Source organism: Scyliorhinus torazame, chromosome 2 (assembly GCF_047496885.1).
Source record: "Scyliorhinus torazame isolate Kashiwa2021f chromosome 2, sScyTor2.1, whole genome shotgun sequence".
NCBI lineage: Eukaryota > Metazoa > Chordata > Chondrichthyes > Carcharhiniformes > Scyliorhinidae > Scyliorhinus > Scyliorhinus torazame.
In genome coordinates, this window is record NC_092708.1 from 361,322,784 (window position 1) to 361,337,691 (window position 14,908).

The following is a 14,908-nucleotide window of genomic DNA, read 5'->3' on the forward strand; positions in this document are numbered from 1 at the left end:
TCTTGATGAGGGAAATCATTCCCCGGTACGGTATACCAGCTCAGTTAAGTTCTGATAATGGGCCTCATTTTATTGGACAAATTAACAAGGAGTTTTGCTCCCAGTTGGGCATACGCCAGCAGTTACACTGTGCTTACAGACCGCAGGCAGCCGGGGTGGTTGAGAGACACAATCAGACCCTCAAAACTAAATTGGCTAAATTAAGAGCAGACACGGGACTGACATGGCTTAAGTTGCTCCCCGTTGCCCTCTTCCAGCTGCGGGTTACACCTGCGGGACCGGTCCGGCTTTCTCCCGCCGAGATTCTTTATGGCAGGCCTCTTAGAACTCCCTGGAGCCTGCAGGTTCCCAGACTGCTTCAGTTTCATCAGATGACTGAAGAAATGACCACCTATGTTCTGGCCCTTACGCAAGTGCTCAAGGAACTCCATGGCCAGGTCCGCGCGGCTCACCAGCCATTGCCCCAGTACCTAGCTCACTTTCAGTCCAGCCCGGTAGTTATGTAATGGTCAAAAAATTGGACTAGGAAGGGGTCAGAGCCACGATGGGACGGGCCCTTCCAAGTTCTCCTTACCACCCCCACAGCAGTTAAAGTGGAGGGGCGAAGTGCTTGGGTCCACCTACATCACTGTACATTGAGTCCATCTCCACTACTGTAAAAGGTCGGATACTAACCTGCCTCCCTTCTCCAGTGCTATTTTACAGGTGTGGAGCATGATGGAGTGGCTACGCATCGTCTGTCTGATATTTGGCCTCACTTCGCTTGGCGTGTTATTGGCGATGGACATGGAAAAGGGGAATATTATGTATCTGTGTAGCCCCAACCAATCTACAAGGATACATCACCTATGCACAGGTGATGTTCTTCACTGCCCCCATATACGAGGACATGGTATCGACTCATGGAAGGTCATCAAAGTTAAGGAGAATGCGGGAGTCATGAAGCAGCTGCACCGGTCCCGGCGATGGGAAGGGAACATTCTATGGACATTGCCTTGTTTTTGGAATACATGTAAATTTGATTTTGGATGTGTTAAAAGTGGTACAATAAAGGTAACATCAAGCTGTCAGAAGAGTGTAGGAAGAGACCATGAGAAAGAGAAAGGGACTAGAGAGAGGACGGGGCGTGTGAGAAGGGAAGTACAGCTAGAACGTAGGTTACCGGGAGATGCACTTAAGTTAATTAAAGGCCAAACTGAGGAAAACCCGGGTAGTATGAATCTCTTCTACCAGATTTACCACCGTCTGTATGGCCAGGGACGGGTTGTCTGCTACCCAAACCCCGCAGCGGTGTCTAGGTTATTTTCTGTTTCACCGCTTTGGGGCACTCCCCAAACGGTGGTTCATTGTCAGCGTTCTGAGCCATTGCCCGAGCAAGTCACTCTTCCTTACGATCCGGATTCAGCACCACCGGCTATTTGCCTTCCCCTTCCTCGGGGTAATCCCCACTCACAGTACGATAAGCTGCGACGGTGGAGGGCGTACATACCTAGCCACTTCACTCCCAATAGGGATTCCCGGTCGTACGAGAATTGCTTCAGCAGTGAAGGATATGGCTGTTTGCTGGTAGAGGTGGACACAAATATAACATGTCTGTTTCCCACCTGTACGGACAGGAGGTGTCATATCACCCAGGCGTCTGGCCAATGCGTTTGTTATAGCACCACTTGCGTTCCATTGAACGCTGGCCTCCAGCTCCTTTGTGGCTGGGCGAATGTCTCTCATATCACTGTCGGGAATAGGGCTTTCCGCATTGCTGGGCGGCCCGAATGGGCATTTCAAAATTGGATAAACTGGGCTACTGGGAGGTCCTTACGCAACCGATATACTGATTGTGATGCTAGTCTCCACACGGAACAAGGATACTACTTTTTATTTAATGGTACGGCGACCAACGTTTTGTCACCCCATTTCCCCGCCGAATTGCTATAGGGACTCTAGTCCCTACCACAGTCCCCTGCCCTTCGGCGTGGAACCTGCATAATCAGTTAGCACGCCGGGCAGTCTCTGCTGAATTTTGCGAGAACTGGAAAAAACCTCAGGTTCTTGCACCCAACCGGGGCCACTCAGCCGGGTGGGGCATTCTGAGCGTATTGACACTGGGAGGTGTGGGGGGTTCCTTGGCTGTTAGTGATCGGAATTATTTTATTTGCGGCCTTACCCTTTTGGGAAATGAAACCTTGGGAGCCCTCGGGGCAATAACTAAGGAGTTGTCTCAGCTACGGTTGTTTGCAATGCAGAACCGGTATGCTCTTGACTATCTTCTGGCCCGTGAGGGTGGGGTATGCGCCATAGTACAGGGCAAGTGTATTATGGGTGTTCAAGACTTGACCGCTAACATCACTAAATTTATGGATCGCATACGGGATCACTTGGACGGGATGCAGGATCCTGGCTCTTGGGGTAACTGGGGATTTGGAGGATGGAAGGACTGGTTGATAAATATGGCCATGTATCTAGTGGTAGCTATCGGCTGCATCTTTGTGGGCCTGGCCATCCTTAAATGTGTGATGGGTAGAATGCGGGGTGCACTGGATCAGATCACCACCCCAATCACCGGCCAAAAAAATTTAACTGTTAAAATCCATGAGGGTGAAGCAGATGAAGGGGGGCTAAGACAGGAATTGGAAATGCAGCGACGAATCTTTTTAGATGAGGAACCGTAGCTATAGATTGGATAGTTCGGTTATCATGGAATGATAAAAGGAGGGAATGACGAATGTGATATAAAATAGTTACTTTAGAGTTACTAGTTAATGTAATGTAGAAATAAGCCACTTTGATTTTTGCAGTTAGGGACAAAGGAATTTGAGACCGCATGGAAAAAGCAGGAAGAGGTGTGTCTATGAGGGTGATGCTTCATTGATAGGGGCCAGAGAAAGGGATTGGAAGTGAGCCAATCAGAATAGATCGAACAGGTCAGGAGGGACCTAGGCTGACCTATGTCCGTCGAGTATGTGAAACTTGATACCATTTGAACTGATTTTGCAGAGATCCCTTTGTCTGGTAGTTCAGTCGTTTTCTGGAGTGTAAGAGGCAGGACGTCCTGTTACATTCTGTAAGATGATTAAGCTTGCAAGCTAAATAAATAACTTCTGTTTACGTGCGAATCCGTCTCAACTTTTATTGAGGCCAGACTGACAGAGAAAGAAAATAGGAGATCAACATAGTTAGAAATCCACAAGCTCCAGAGTCCAGTCCTAACTACACCAGCCACTTGCTATTTGATTCATTGATGCTCGTCAATAACTCAAAGTTCTCCATTTTAGATTCTAAAATAATTAAAGGCCAAAAACAGTAAGGAAAGACAGATACTTTTTTTTTTTTAAAAAAAACATTGTTACGGATGCAATATTTGGAAGTCAAAGCTTACCCCTAGTTCTGGTGTCATCCGGACCAATCTGGCAGAATTGGTGCAATCAGGAGGCATCATTACTTTACCACCAGATGGATAAACAGGCCTGGAAACTAGCGCAGGATAAAGCAAAGAGCGGTTACAAGGATATGACAGGGAGCGGGACGACAATTGACCAGGCAGCCGCTGCCTCCAGTCTGCTTTGTGCTTTTCACGAGCCGGTGGAGCAGGAGGGTGGTATGGTGGTGGGGGTGGTGGTAAAGCTGGGTGGAATGCTGCACAAGGGTCAATATCACCATATTCTCCATCTGGTGAGCTGTTCATTCTGTAGTGGCCATGCTGTCGAAGAGCCAGCACTGGACTTTCATCACCAAATCGCTCATGAGGAAAGAATTTATGAGGATTCTATGGGGAACAAAAGCAATTCATTAACAGGCCTATCCTGCTGTGAACACACTACACATATTAACGTTTCTTTCAGAAATACAAAAACTTTTTAATAAAAAAAATAAAAAAGGACTTGCTCTATGGGGTGCTACCAGGAAGACAAATTTATAATATGCAGATGAATCATGTTCATTGCAGCACAAACAATTTGAAAATAATTTTGGAAATCTTGATTAACGGTATATTTTGCAGCAAACTGCTTTGGCCAGTAATATAATAATGCATGACACTGTTTTCTGAGAATTAATTTGAACAATTTTAGAACGTAACATTCTATATTTAAGTTTTAGATTAGCCAATTATACTATTTTATACCATCAGTCACATTTCGCATACCTGAAGTAGCTCAACAGCAGCATCGGGCAGGTTAAATTCCCTCAACACCCGAATCTGAATTTCGTAGCTTACGGTTGCTCCTTCTCCACAGTTCAAAGCATACGCACGTTGGACCTGATCAGTGTGTCTAAGTTCCTGCAGACGCCGGATCATATCTTTGACCATATTCAACGGGGGGACTGTAAAATAATGCTTATTTAGAATATACTTTGCATGAAGTCCTGTATTATAACCATTTCAGAGGAGTTGGGGGGGGGGGGGGGGGGAGGGCAGATAAAGAGAAGCAGGAATTTGTTTTGCCTCCAGGTTCTAATGTAGGGCAATATGCCTCACCCAAAAGCGGTCACTATTTATGTATAAACTCTGCAGTGCGTGTATCGAGAGGTTACACAACTGTTAAAAAACTTAGATCTGGGGCAGCACAGTGACACAGTGGTTAGCACAGCTGCCTCACGGCACCGAGGTCCCAGGCTCTGGGCCACTGTCCATATGGAGTTTGTTTGCGTGGGTTTCGCCCCACAACCCAAAGATGTGCAGGGTAGGTGGATTGGCTACGCTTAATTGCCCCTTCATTGGAAAAAATGAATTGAGTAATCTTAATTTTTTTATTTTTTAAATTTAGATCTGTTATCAATATCTTCAGTGGTTCGATAACATCGGTTTCTCCCTTTTGAGATTTGATTCCCAGAGCTTTAAATTCACTTGTACGGTAGCAGGACTCAGGTGAAGCCCTGTGATCCAAACTGGATATCTGTGCCTGTTATACAGAGGGGGGAAAAAGCCAGCTTACTTGAATCACTTCTCAGGCAAGTTAATAAACAAACTTAAAACTTTTATCATCTGAGCAAAATAAATAATGAAAGCAAAAGATAATGACTTGGTCCTCCTAGCTTCAAACCAACACAGCAAGTACATCAGTTATAATCTATTGGACTAACACAAGCTAAAGATTTTACCTTAAATGCATCCTCATTTAAGCTACAGTCATGTTAAGTATCTGATAAAGCTCTTTATGCACGAAATAACAAGGCAGTGATAATCACATGCTGAAGCAACTGGTTGTTAACATTTCAGAATTCTCAACTGCTGCATCATCACACAAGTGATTTGGTCACGGTAGGAATGGCAGGAGAGAAGGAAAAGCTAATTTTGGCCCTGGTTATCAAAATGAACTGCAATTAAACCACAAAACATGCACACACTCACCAGGTATTTCATTGGCAATGATTGAAGGAGGATTGGACGGTGTACCTATCGGCTGGTGACTCATTAAATGACAACACTGTGGTACTGCACTGTTCACCATGTAGAGTGTGTCTGGTACATTGGACATGCGAACCATGCGCAATCGTACAAGGTCAGTCTGCTCTACCATCATCTCATCCAAAACAGTCTACGAACAAAAATTCATATAATAAATCATCACACAAGGACAGCAATTGTACAACTTAATGGATAAATAAAAGTGCATTTATTGAAATAAACTGCAAAATATGTAAAAATGAAATTATTGTTAATTAATTTTGAAATCTTTCCACTATAGGTTGCAGCCTGGTAATTTAATGCAACCATGAGCAATTCAAATGCCATAAAGGCATTATTTATCTTCAGGTAAGTCTATTGTTAACCCTACTTTATAGCAAAATTATTAATCTCAATAACTCATCAACTAAAGACTGTTTGGGAGATGAGCAACATTCTATTACTTATACAACTCCAAGCCCACTCCTGCCATATACCATTTCTGATCTCTGGGGAACAGGCAGTTGCTACCAATAGTACCAGAGGGTACAACAGCACACCGCTGACTATTACGATTTCCTCTCGAACTGAATTATTTTGCATACGGAGGACAAACAGGTTGGATGTGGAGAATTAGCAACTCAAATCTACATGCCATCATTCCAAGTCACAGTAATTCAGAGCCATATACATTAAGGAGCAGGGGTAGGCCATTCAACCCATGAAGCCTGCTCCAGCACTTAATAATAGTGGCTGATCTGACTGTAGCCTCAACCCCACTTTCTTTCCTGCCTACACAAGGTCTCACTCATATTACCGTGTCAACGCAAACCAAACCTTGTCCACTCCAGAAGTATGAACAATGTTCTAAATTACACAACTGCATAATAAAAAATGTGGAACTGTGCCAAAAGAAAAATCAAGTGTTTTTCTTTCTTTATTCTTTCCTAGGATGCGAGCATTGCTGGCAGGGGATGTGGGAAGGGATATGCTCATCTCTGAACTTCCCCCAGTTCAAGGGGAACAAGACTGTGTTGGTCTGGGGTCACATGTAGGGCAGACCAGGTATTTTTTTTAAAAAAAAATATTTTATTACAAACAAAATTAGAGATGCATGTAATAAGGGAGTATCGGTGATCATGGGTGATTTTAATCTTCACACAGATTGGGCAAATTAAATTAGCCACAATGCCGTAGAGGAGGATTTCCTGGAATGTATACGGGATGGTTTTCTTGACCAATATGTGGAGGAATCAACTAGAGAACAGGCCATCTTAGACTGGGTACTGTGTAATGAGAAGGGAATTGTTGCCAATCGGGCTGTACGAGACTCCTTGGGGATGAGCGACCAGAATTTTTTATCAAGGTGGAGAGCAAAGTAGATGTTTCGGAGACTAGGGTGCTGAATCTGAATAAAGGGACCTATGAAGAGATGAGGCGTGTTGGCCTTGATAGATTGCCTTAATTTATAGAGTTACTTAAAGGGATGACAGTGGATAGACAATGGCAAACATTCAAGGAACGCATGGGGGAACTACAGCAACTGTTCATTCCTGTCTGGCAGAAAAGCAAAGGGGGTAAGAGGGCCAATCCATGTGTAGAAGCCCGCTGTTTTCTAATACATCTAACAGGCAAAAGTGATAGTTAAAAGATAGCTATTGGCAAATATGCCCCAAGTCTATTAAATACCATTTTAAAATTCACTCATAACCTCAGGTCATTTCAAAACATAGCTTCAACAGAACACAGCATTATAGATTAAAAACGACATTCCTATGCAGCTAACAAGATAAAGTAACCCAATGACAAGGCAAGCTCCATGGCAACAGCATAGAGACCATTGTCCTAACAAGCAAGTCAGCAAGAAACTGGTTCAAGCTGTATGCGATAAGGAAGCCGAATCGCATTCCATAGCTCATACAAGAATACATTTAGTTAATGTTGCATATTAAATGACAGACAGCTAAAACATCGAATCAAACTTATTTGATGTTAACCCAAACCAATTAGGATTACATCGGGGTATAGCTAGATGGCTAAAGACTGATGTGATTTAGTATAACCATGGTAGATCGTACAGCCATTTTTTATTCATGAATCAATCTGTACTTGAACTTAACTATTCGCTGTCTCCCTGTTTTTCATATTTCACTTTCTGACTTTGACTTTTGAAGTTATTGCAAGCTGTTTGCCGTAAGCAAGAAAATCATTTCTGTACTATTTGAAAGTTAAATTGTCTACAAGATTGCTTCTCTTGAGTCCTTTGCTAGCTGGACTTATTAGAGAATAAGACTTTAAATGATTCTCAATTGTAATCGATAGAGACAAATAAAACAATTCTTATTTGCATCCGAGAAGTGTTCACTCAAATTTCTACTGAGTTTTAGTGCTCGCAAGTGCCACTAGATCCGTATGGTAGATCTCTACACCATGGCTTACAAAGGAAATTAGAAATAGTATCCGATCCAAGGAAGAAGCATATAGATTGGCCAAGAAAAATAATAGGTCTGAGGATTGGGAGCAGTTTAGAATTCATCAAAGAAGGACAAAGGGATTGATTAAGAAGGGGAAAGTACAGTACGAAAGGAAACTTGCAGGGAACATAAAAGACTCTAGAACTGTCTCTGCAGATTGGAGTGTAGCTCACGTCACTCTGATATTCAAAAAGGGAAGTAGAGAGAAAGCAAGGAATTATAGTCCAGTAAGCCTAACATCGGTAGTGGGGAAAATGCTTGAATCCATTATCAAAGACTTTATAGTGGAAGATATAGAAAGCAATGGCAGGATCAGTCAGAGTCAGCATGGATTTATGAAGGGAAAATCATGCTTGACAAATCTGTTGGAATTCTTTGAAGATGTAACCGTACAGTTGACAATGGGGAGACAGTCGATGTGATATATTTGGACTTTCAGAAGGCGTTTGACAAAGTCCCGCATAAGAGATTATTGTGTAAAATTAAAGCGCATGGGATTGGGGGAAATGTATTGAGGTGGATAAAAAACTGGTTGGCAGAGAGGAAACAAAGAGTAGGGATTAATGGGTCCTTTTCAAATTGGCAGGCAGAAACTAGTGGGGTACCACAGGGATCGGTGCTGGGACCCCAGCTATCCACAATATGTATTAATGATTTGGGTGATGGAACAAAATGTAACATTTCAGTTTGCAGATGATACCAAGTTAGGTGGGAGGGTGAATTGTGACGAGGATGCAGGGATGCTGCAGCATGATCTTGACAGGTTGGGCGAGTGGGCAAATCAATGGCAGATGCAGTATAATTTGGATAAGTACGAGCTTATTCACTTTGGAAGCAAAAACAGGAAGGCAGATTACTACCTGAATGGTTATAAATTGGGAGAGGGGAGTGTGTAGCAGGACCTGGGTGTCCTTGTGCACCAGTCGTTGAACGTAAGCATGCAGGTGCAACAGGCGTTAAAGAAGGCTAATGGTATGTTGGCCTTCATTGCGAGAGACTTCGAGTACAGAAGCAGGGATAGGTTGCTGCAATTATACAGGGCCTTGGTGAGGCCATACCTGGAGTATTGTGTGCAGTTTTGGTCTACTCTGAGGAAGGATGTTCTTGCTCTAGAGGGAGTGCAGCAAAGGTTTACCAGACTGATTCCAGGGATGGCGGGACTGTCATCCGAGGAGAGATTGACTAGGTTGGGATTGTTCTCACTGAAGTTCAGAAGAATATGGGGGGATCGCATAGACTTATAAAATTTTAATGGGACTAGACAGGGTAAATGCAGGGAAGATGTTACCAATGATGGTTGCATCCAGAACCAGGGGTCACAGTCTGACGATTCAGGGTAAACCATTTCGGACAGATATAAGGAGACATTTCTCATACAAAGAGTGGTGAGCCTGTGGAATTCATTACCACAGGAAGTAGTTGATGCCAAACTTTGAATGTATTCAAGAGGCGGCTGGATTTAGCACTGGGGAGAATGGGAGAACGGGATCAAAGGCTATGGGGAGAAAGCAGGATTAAGCTATTGAGTTCGATGATCAGCCATGATGGTGATGAATGGCGGAGCAGACTCGAAGGGCCAAAAGGCCTCCTCCTATCTTCTATGTATTTATGTATGTAAACATGTATCAAAACAAGTTACAGCGAACAAACACCCCGGGAAACATGCTTCCCTACAATCTACTACACAGTCTGTACAGAATTTTCCTATTTTTCACCCCCCCCCCGCGCGACGAACAGCCCCTCAAACACGGTCACAAACATCCACCCACCTTTCCTCAAAACCCCTGAAGAGCTCCTTAACTCATACTTTATCTTTTCTAATCGCAGGAAGTCGTATGGGTCACCCAACAATGCTGCTACCCCCGGTGGCGATGCCGACCGCCACTCCAGCAAAATTTGCCGTTGTACAATCGGCCTTCCTCCTCTCCAGCTTCTCGGAGACCCCAAATATCATCATCAAACGGTCTGGATCCACCTCCTCCTCCACGATCCTGGCTAAGACTGCGAACACTCCCACCCAGAATCTTCCCAATTTTTCGCAACACTCAAACATGTGCGCGTGATTCGCTGCCCCCCGCCCACACCTCTCACACTCATCTGCTACCCCCTGAAAGAACCCACTCATTTTCGCCCATCGTATGCACCCTGTGCACCACCTTAAACTGTATCAGGCTCATCCTTGCACAGGTCCCGTTTACCCTACGCTGTGCTCACTCCATGCTCCCCAATTGATCTCCCCTCCCAACTCCGCTTCGCATTTCTCTTTGATCTGCACCACCCACTCGCCTCCCTGCTCCCCCAGCCACTTGTATATATTCTTCCGTCCCCTTTCACACCCGGCAGCAGCAGTTGCTCCAGCAGGGTGTATCCCGGCAACCTAGGGAACCAGACCTTTCGTGCAAAGTCCCTAACCTGCAGATACCCGAACTCTCTCCCCTTCGCGGCAGCTCTAACCTCTCCCTTAGCTCCTCCAGACTGGCGAACCCTTCCTCCAAATACAGATCCCTCACCTTGACCAGCCGCACTTCCCTCCACCTCCTGTATACATGATCCACGCCCCCGGCTCAAACTCATGATTCTCGCACAGTGGCATTAGCACCGACATCCCTTCCACCCAAAATGCCTCCTCAACCGAGTCCATATCTTCAATGTGGACTGCACCACTGGGCTCCTCGAGTACCTACTCGGAGCCTTCGGCAACGCTGCCGTTACCATAGCCCTCAAGCTAGACCCCTTACAAGATTCCTCCTCCATCCAACCCCACTGTACCCCTTTTCTCATTCCCACCACCGCCGCACCTTGTCCACATTCGCCACCCAATAATAATGAAGCAAGTACGGCAACGCCAACCCCCCTTGCTTCTCTGTAGTAGGGTCCTCCCCACCCTCGGCACCTTCCCCGCCCATACAAAGTCAGAAATGATTGTGTCCACTTTCCGAAGAAAGGCCTTTGATATAAAGATCGGGAGAGCTTGAAAGATAAACAAGACCCTCGGCAGAATATTCATTTTCACCACTTGGACTCTCCCCGCCAACGTTAAGTGCAGTGTATCCCACCTCTTAAGATCCTCCCTAGCCTCCTCCACCAGCTTCGTTAAGTTCCACTTGTGGAGCCCCATCCATTCCCTCACTACCCGAATCCCCAAATACCTAAACCTATCCTTCGCTACCGTAAATGGTATGGCCAGACCAGGTATTGACGGCACATTTTCTTCTCTAAAGGACACCAGTGAACCAGATGGGATGTTACAATAACTGATGATACTAGCTTTCAATCCATATTGTTATGACCGTATCTTGTTAATTGAATTTAAATTCATGTTGGGATTTGAATCCATGTCCCCAGAGCATTAACCTGGCCCTCTGGATTACTAGTCCAGAGGCATTACCACTATCCCACTGTCTCCCCATGGTTTGCAGCTTCTTATTGACATTAAATTGGATGCAATGAATGGAGGCAAACACAACCTGCAGACTAAAGGAGCCAACTGAATGGAACAAGTGTGCAAAGAAAAGACCAACTGACAAGGTGGAATTTAAGAGTTCAAATATGATGGACACAGAATACCAAAATATTAATTAACATTTGTGCCAAACTGAAAAAGGTTACCATGAAATACTTGTAATTCATTATTTGATTTACATATTGACTCAGTCCTTTACTCAGTCATACATCTACTTTTTTCTGTCACTTATTCAGACATTCCATTAAAAGGTGTGTGATAAATGTAAAGTTCAATATTATAAATCAGAAATCTATAATGAAAATTGAGGCATCAAAACTAGCTGGTATGAAAATTTACACTCCAGCCTCGAGCTTGTGTTAGTTCAGATGTTACCATCGTTTCTACTTCATGCTCGCTCTGGAGACGTTTCTTACCCTCATCAGGTCTCCCAGTGCCAGATCTCAGGCAGTTAAAAATGCCAGCTGCCTCGTACACAATGCAGGATCCCAGCAGGACTGACTGTGACATACCATCTTCTAATGGACTAAGCATGTGGCACTGCGCCAAATTTGAGTTATCAGTAAGCCAAGCCTGGACAAGTTGAAGCACGTCTTGTCGAGTGTATTCTAAACATCCTACTGCACATATTTACTCAGAAGAATATAGTACTTTAGTCAAACACGATAAAGAATAAAACATAAAATAGTCCATGGCTGATATTAGTTAATATTGGAGGCACTGGATTGCAAAGTACAATGTATTTAACAATACATCTTTCCAGATTTGGAACATGATTTTCTTTTGCGCAAGTGTACCTTTGCCTCCTCCACATATGGTGCAAATAAACGAGGCTTCACATATATCCCAGCATTCTTCTGACGTATCCAAGCATGAGATTTCCCACCTTCAGCTGTTGGCAGCATATCTGATGGTGGTGTGCTAATCAGTCCTCTTTTTATCTAAAGTGCAAAAATGGCATTATTAAATGCTATCAATGTTTCAACTGGTTTGCAACTTCTGGTTTTACTCTGTAAAACTCACCAAATGGAACAGATTTCAAAAATTAGATGCGCTATTACATTATCCTCTTGTATTTATATTGTTCGCCTGGGAGAATAGCAAGTATAGTTCTACTTGTATTTAGTGATCAAGGATAGTAATAGAATCAAGATTCCCCCACCCAGAGTAAAAGTCATTATTCCCTTAGCACAGCAGTTCGACAAAAAGCTGCATGCTCTACAATAATTAGATTCATTTCCCATCCATAATCCAACTGCTACAACCTAGTTTTATGTTGCCAGATGGCAGTACTGTTTTAAATGAGGCAGGGAGAAGCATGCAACAGAGGTACAGAGTGCCACCAATAGCCACAAGCTCCATTTGCTTTCATACAACAGCCAGTTACAGTGAATTAATGCTGGAGACATTGGGCAAGTGGTCTCCTAGAAATCTCACCCACAGAATCTGATAACACAATGGGTCTTAAAAAATGAACTATTTAATTAAGACCCATTGAATTTAGACATCACATTTTCCTTTTTAAAAAAAAAAAAAGAAAAATGCTAAAACCTACAGCATCATTGAGAACCTCGCTGGTTTGGGGTAGAATATGATCTATGCGAATATGAGGCAGTAGTGGGGACAAGATCTCTTTTAGTTCCTCTAGGTCAAGATCACGGCGCTTTACACCTCGCTTGTTTACACTGTGTGCAGTTCCACTCAGCAGATTTGGCTCTAAACCAAAAACAAAACATTAGTAGGAAACATTGCAATATTTTGCATTCTGACGATCTGAAGACAAAATAAAACTAATACATAGCAATAATTTACACTTATTTAGCACACCCCACAGCACTTCAAGACACAATCAATCAATTATTGACACTAAGCCACTTGAGGACAGGTATAAATGACTTGGATCATGGGACCAAAGGTATGGTTGCTAAATTTGCTGGTGACACTGATAGGAGGGAACTAAACAGTGAAGAGGGCACAAGGAGACATAGATAGGTTAAGTTACAGGACAAAGATCTGGCAAATGGAGTACAATGTGGTAAAATGTGAAATTGTCTATTTTGGCAGAATGAAACACGCATCTGATCTAAATGGTGCGAGATTGCAGGGCTCCGAGGTGCAGAGGGATCTGGATGTCTTAATGCATGAATCACAAAAGACTAGTATGCAGGTACAGCAAGTAATTAGGAAAACTAATAGAATGTTTATTGAGAGGAATTGATTAAGTCGGATGGCTATGCTCCAGTTGTACAGGGCACTGGTGAGACCAAATCAGCAGTATTGCGCACAGTACTGGTCTCCTTATCCAAGGAAAGATGTAAATGCATTAGAAGCAGTTCAGAGGTTTACTAAATTGATACCAGGAACGGACGGGTTGTATTATGAGGAAAGGTTGGAGAGGTTAGTCTTGTATCCACTGGAATTTTGAAGAGTAAGAGTCAACTTGATCGAAATCTTAGATTCTGAGGAGTATTGACAGGGTGGATTTGGAAAAATGTTTCTTCTTGTGGGAGAATCTAGAACTACGGGTCACTGTTTAAAAAAATAATAGGTTTCTCATTTAAGACAAATGAGAATTTTTTTTGAGGGCTGGAAGTCTTTGGAACTCTTTCCTCAAAAGGCGGTGAAAGACAGAGCTAGTCATATTTTTGATTAACAAAGGGATGAAAGGTTATTGTGGGTAGGCAGGAATGTGGGGTTGAGATTCCAATCACATCAGCCATAATCTTACTGAATGGTGGAGCAGGCTCGAAGGGCTGAGTGGCCTATTCCTGCTCCTAATTGATATGTTCGTATGCACGCAAATGACCAAAAGCTTGGTCGAGGAGTTGGGTTTTAGCAAACAGCTTAGAGGAAAGATAGATAGAAATGCAGTGAGGTTTAGGACAGGAATTCCAGGCCTTGGGGCCTAGACCGGCAAAGACCTGGTTGACAACAGATGTAAACGTAGCCAGAATTGGAGGAGCAAAGAGACCGCGAGGTGCAAAGTCATGGAGGGACTTGGATTTTGGATTTGTTTATTGCCACATGTACCGAGGTACAGTGAAAAGTATTCTGCACAGTCCAGACAGATCATTCTATACATGAAAAAACCCATTGTGTATTTATGTTTGCACTATGTAATTACATAGACACAGGCATCGGGTGAAGCATACAGGAGTGTAGTACTATTCAGTAGAGAAGATGTGTGAAGAGATCAGATCAATCCATAAGAGGGTCATTTAGAAGTCTGGTAACTTAGGAGCTGAGAAGAAGCTGTTTTGAATCTGTTAAGTGCGTGGTTTCAGACTTTTGTATCTCCTGCCCGATGGAAGAAGTTGTAAGAGTGAATATGGGGAGGGGGGGGCCTTGGATTATGCTGCCCGCTTTTCCAAGGCAGCGGGAGGTGAAGACAGAGTCAATGGATGGGAGACGGGTTCACATGATGGACTGGGCTGTGCTCATGACTTTCTGTAGTTTCTTATGGTCTTGGCCGAGCAGTTGCCATACCAGGCTGTGATGCAGCCAGATAGGATATACTTTGTGGTGCATCTATAAAAATTGGCAAGAGTCAATGTGGACATGTCGAATTTCCTTAGTTTCCCGAGGAAGTAT

General features: G+C 43.7%; 1 protein-coding gene across 4 annotated transcripts in view; it reads right to left on the reverse strand.

Moving 5' to 3' along the window:
• The window catches only part of btbd7 (BTB (POZ) domain containing 7), a 94,235-nt gene that overhangs the window by 16,819 nt on the left and 62,508 nt on the right, over positions 1-14,908 (reverse strand). For all 4 annotated transcript variants that reach the window (XM_072492513.1, XM_072492485.1, XM_072492493.1 and 1 more), the window contains 5 exons: positions 12,873-13,033; positions 12,115-12,258; positions 5,345-5,531; positions 4,139-4,317; positions 3,374-3,760 (listed from right to left, as the gene is read on the reverse strand). In XM_072492513.1, coding sequence (XP_072348614.1) covers positions 3,374-3,760; positions 4,139-4,317; positions 5,345-5,531; positions 12,115-12,258; positions 12,873-13,033 — 1,058 coding nt within the window. The remainder of the gene's footprint in view (positions 1-3,373; positions 3,761-4,138; positions 4,318-5,344; positions 5,532-12,114; positions 12,259-12,872; positions 13,034-14,908) is intronic.